The sequence below is a fragment of the Pistacia vera genome, unplaced genomic scaffold (assembly GCF_008641045.1).
Source record: "Pistacia vera cultivar Batoury unplaced genomic scaffold, PisVer_v2 Contig552, whole genome shotgun sequence".
Classification (NCBI taxonomy): Eukaryota; Viridiplantae; Streptophyta; class Magnoliopsida; order Sapindales; family Anacardiaceae; genus Pistacia; species Pistacia vera.
Window position 1 is genome coordinate 36280 of NW_022196393.1, and position 5266 is coordinate 41545.

A 5266-nucleotide genomic window follows, 5' to 3' on the forward strand; every position below is an offset into this window, starting at 1 on the left:
GAGCTAAGTTACAACATAGAGAATACAAGAGAGAGAGAGAGAGAGAGAGAGAGAGAATGCTATTCCAGAGTGAAATTAGTCAATCCCGCAAATGAGAGAGAAATCATCTATTTATAGTGGGATTGGTCAAGGTAATGATTACTAAATCTGCAAGTGGGGTAGGTATCGTGTAAATCCTTCCCTGCATCACATTGCTCACCTGCCCAAGTGATTTCCTCGACTTGTGCAGGGATCGGACACGTGGACAGTTTCCAACTATTCGCCAACCTGGCGTATATCCACTACACTGGCAGGAGCATGCCACTCACGTCATCACGCGACATGGTAGCCTCTGAGTGGTCGTGGAACCTTCTTAATTTCTAGTCACCTCATGCTGACAAGACTCTGCATCAGCCCTACTTTTCCAGGCATAACAGTTGTAAATGAAGACAAAGAGTGAGTGATATGATATGTCGCACCTGTGTCAACGATCCATAATTCGGATTTAGAAAAACAAGAGAATGAAAAGTGATTACTTGGTAGGGATGAAAAATTGGAAGTAAGGGTGTGATGTTGAGTGGTGACTTGACTGGTAAGATGGGGTGACAACGGAGGTTTCTCAATGTTAGATGACTGGAGTAAGGCCAACACTTGCTGATATTGTTCTTGAGTCAAAGAAACGTTTGTAGGCTCAAGATTCCTTTTTGGAAGATCAAGATTGGGACTGAAGTTCTCAAAGGACTCATTTTCTTCTACAGAAACTACATTATGTGCAGCTGAATTATAATTTCTGGGTTTATAGCCAGGTGGATAACCATGCTTTTTATAGCATGTTTCAATGGTATGACGTGGTTTACCACAAAAGGTACAAAATCGTTTCTCTCCATTAGCATGGTTAGCAAATGACTGTGAACCATCAGATTTCTTGTTGGAGGATTCATTTCAAATAGTCTTAGTAACAAATACCTTGGAAGCTCCCAAGCTCATCTGTCTTTCTTGCTATATCACCAAAGAAAAGACTTTATTGATTGAAGGTAAGGGCTCCACAAGCATAATCTGCGATCTCACAGCAGCAAACTAATCACCAAGACCTTTAAGGAACCTGATGACGTAATCGTTGTTCTGGTTTTTTTGACAGTAGCAAATGCACCACAAGAACAAGGAGTTACACAAGAACAAGAAGGAATAGGCCTGAAATTCAATAATTCGTCCCAAAGAATTTTTAGTTCAGTGAAATAATCTGTGACAGTTCAATCTCCTTACTTAAACGCATAAATTTCTTCCTGGAGATCAGAGATTCTAAAGATGTCTCCCTGATAGAATCTCTCTCGGAGATCATTCCACACATCAAAAGCCTTATCTATCCACAAAATACTATGAGTAATAGAAGGGGAAAGAGAATGAGTCAACCACGACAATACCATGGTGTTGCAGCATTCCCAAGCAAGATATAAAGGATCAATGCTTGAAGGTGCTTGTAGAGAACCATCAACGAACTTCAATTTATTCTTGGAAAGCAGAGCCATCTTCATTGCTCGTGCCCAAGAATGGTAATTGGTGCTTGTAAGCACTGGAGATACCAGAACAAGAGTTGGATTTTCATTAGGATGAAGAAAATAAGGGCTAGATGGATTTTGTGTAGGATCGATTGAAGTTGCAGGAGTTGCCATTGATGAAATTTAGTTAAGTTTAAAAAAAAACTTAGCTCTGATACCATGAAGAAAAATAACAGTTGAAAAATTGATGTATTGTATTATTGAAAGTTCTGAAGCAATTGCTTCATATACACACATATATATACAGAGGGAAGTGTGAAAACTATAACGAGTTACAACAGCTAACAAACTTACTATGTACACGTGACTAACTAACTAACTGATTTTGGTTTCTGCAGTATTTTCTAATACTAAATACAAACTAGTCTTATGAATGTGAACCAATCTCGTTTCCTCCATTCAAAATCATCACTAGCAATTAAAGATTATAAATAAAAGTTTACCTTCAAAATCCTTTAAAAAGGATTCTTTTAAATGTTCATTAACTTTACAATTTTACCCTTACAACAAAAGAAGGTGAGGCTATTAACAAAATCAATGGGGTTCAAAGATCAGTACCCAGGATTAACTATACACATTTATATTCAGAAGTCATAAAATTGGGCCAATCTTGCCCAAGAACGGTTACCCAAGTCCAAGGAATGTGGCTCAGACCCACAATTGTTCATATATTTTGTGGGGAATTTTGTTTGAGTGGTGTTAATTAAGCCACGTTCAAATTCTTTGTAAGCCTCCATTTAAAAAACTTTCTTCGTCTTCTTTTTTTTTTAATCGTTTCTCTATAGATCTAGTTTGTGATTTCTAAACAGTTATTTATAAGTAAAATTCTAAAGTATTTGAATTCTAATGGATGAGTTTAGATAAATGTAATTAAGTTTTTACAGTCCTATAATTCTTCTGTTCTTCGTTCTCTCCTATTCTCTGTTCTCTTTATATTGCAATAATTCTCTTTACATTTTGGTAATTCTCCTCTTCTTTGTTCTCTATGTTCACCGTCATCCACCCTTAACCACAAATCAAGGAAACATTCAGTGCCACTCCACTTTCAACCACCTTTTGTATAGAGATTAAACAGCCATCAACATGTCATCATTACAAACCCTAAACTGCCTCTTGCTTCCTTGAGCATAACATTGTTTTAATTCTTCCTGGTTACGCATACAATTTTTTTTTATTTTTAAAGACTGGGGTGTTCGGACTAGCTTACATATACCTCAACTAAGCATCTGGTGCTTTGAAACTATTGGTCGAATAAGAGCTTTAATCGAACTCAAGACTTTCTTAAGTAATACATCCAAGAGTTCTTATAAAACCACTCAATCACTAAAGGTAGTTTACATATACAACCCTTTGATTTCTTAATTTTGGTTCATCTGAGTAGTCCAATCTAACTCATGACTCATCTCACCAATAAAGGATGCGAAAAGAAGAGAAGACAACATCAAATCAAAAACGAAACTCAGATTTTTTAATGAATAAAAGTATCTATAAATTAATCTAATATACTTAAAAGTAAAAATGCCTATTATGGTAATATTACATAAAAAAAAAAAAAAATTTTAAGAAATTAATTTTCAGGCTTGGAAAGAGTTTTGAGTAGGCCTCCAACGACATCACTAATTTTATATTGAGTGATACTATTGGCCCCTCACATTTGATCTCTTTACCCCCAAATACTATTAATTTTTTAAAGATAATTTTATCCCTTATTAAAATTATTGTATAAGACATAAAAGAGTTATATATATCTAAAAAAATTTATTTCATCTTTCAATCATAAACCTTATTCTTTTTTCAAATAGTAGAGACGGGATTTATGTAATTGAAAGAATTTGATCGAGATCATACAAGTACTAAATTTTTTGGTTTGTAATTTTCCTCTTTAATTTTTCTCTACTTTTGTATTTTCCCAAAATTTATAAGTTAATTGATACACTCAAATTTCTTAATTATTATTCTTACAATCTTTGAAGTAGAAACACATATGAATGGATTTAATCTCAAAACATTAACATTCAAAACAAGAAGCATAAAAAATATTGAGCATATAAATAAAAGGGTATTTTTGGAAGTAGATGGGGTTTATAAAGATATTAGTATATGCTAAAACATTTTAATGGGATAAACTTAGAAACGGGGTCATGAAAGATAAAATATAAGGGCCAATAACATCACTCTCTTATTTGATGAGTGTTGTTATTTGAGCCATATTAGAGCATCTCTAATAGTAGTCTTTATTTTAAAGAGCATCTTCATTAATTTCTAAATATAAAGAACAAAATTTTTATTCAAATCAAATAGACTCTTTAAATTTAAGGAAAATACTTTTTATTTAAAAAAAAAAACTTAATGGGAGAGAGAATTAATAAATAAAATGCATGGAAACTTATAATTATTAATTAAAATTAGGATAGAGGGTGAAATTTGACTCTCTAGATATGGAGAGCCAAACTCACTCTTAATTTATATTTAAAGGATAAAGAGTATTGGAATTTTGTTTTTATAGATAGACTCTTTATAATAAAAAGTTTAGATTATATAAAGAGTCTTTTGGAGATGCTCTTAAATCTCTTTGTAAGCCCTATTAATTAAATTTATTAAAAATTATAACCCACAAATGTATTTTATTTCATTCCAAAATAACTTATCTCAATTATCAAATCATTATCTTTCTAAAATTCTTTGTTGAACCCCATTGCATATTTAAGTGTAATTATTCACTTTGCATTATCAACCAATTTCATACGCTAAACAAACATTCAATCCTAAACCTACAAATATATGTATATTTTTTATTCTGAACAAAGAGTTAAGGATTTTCGTTGCAAGCAATTGAAGTAATACATATAATTAGTGGTTGATTTGATTTATACGAGGTTTGAAAAAAATCAGCTCTAACTAAAAATTCATAGATCAAATATTTATTTAGGAAGTTATCTTTCAATTCCATGTTAAGTAATGGGATTGATAATGCAGACCAACTACCAATACTTGGTTTAATAAATTATGCACTCAAGGTGTACAAGTGAGGAAGGTTGAGTCTAACAAGCTATGTTCAGCATAAATAAACAAACCTAAAATGGAAGGTGTCTACTCTTTATTGGTGAAATATTAAATAAGGGTTGCTAAAAAGAGTAGAAGAAACATAGCTTTCTTTGGTTTCTGGTTAGATGAAAGGTAGAGTAAATTAGAGAAAGCAGAAACATTGAATTGATGATATCTGTATCAAATATCAATATCAATATCAATATCAACTTCACCAATGGTGGTTGGAGGATAGTCGGTCCAAACCACAGAATTTTAATTTAAGGGCAGCGACGCGTCCCAAGAATTTGCAATGTTGTCAAATCCAACTTTATTGGAATATTCAATCTTGGAAGAAACAAGAATAATCTATGATTCTTATTGCACTTCGACTCATCCGCCACACCTCCTCTAATTACTGGACTCGCCGTCAGGGGGACCATTCTCAGTCTATGCATGCAAACAAATTGATTTTACCAAAATTCAGCACTGTGCCTTATTATACCCATCTTTAAATTTTATACTAATTGAAGCTTTTAATTTACTCTCTTTTTTTTTTTTTATTTGGAGCATCACGGTGTTTAGGTTAGTTTATACACTCTTCAACTAATTTTTTAAAATCTTAGAATAATAGAATTATCAGTTAAGTAAAATCCCTAGTGACCACCTCTATTAATGCCTAAGACTCAAACTCAAAAGTTCATGAA

General features: G+C 32.6%; 1 protein-coding gene across 1 annotated transcript; it reads right to left on the reverse strand.

Moving 5' to 3' along the window:
• Positions 1-1238: 1238 nt before the first annotated feature.
• On the reverse strand, positions 1239-1649 carry LOC116108058. The gene has a single exon (XM_031394335.1). It carries the CDS (start codon positions 1647-1649, stop codon positions 1239-1241), a length of 411 nt encoding a protein of 136 aa, XP_031250195.1.
• Between the last annotated feature and the right edge of the window lie 3617 nt (positions 1650-5266).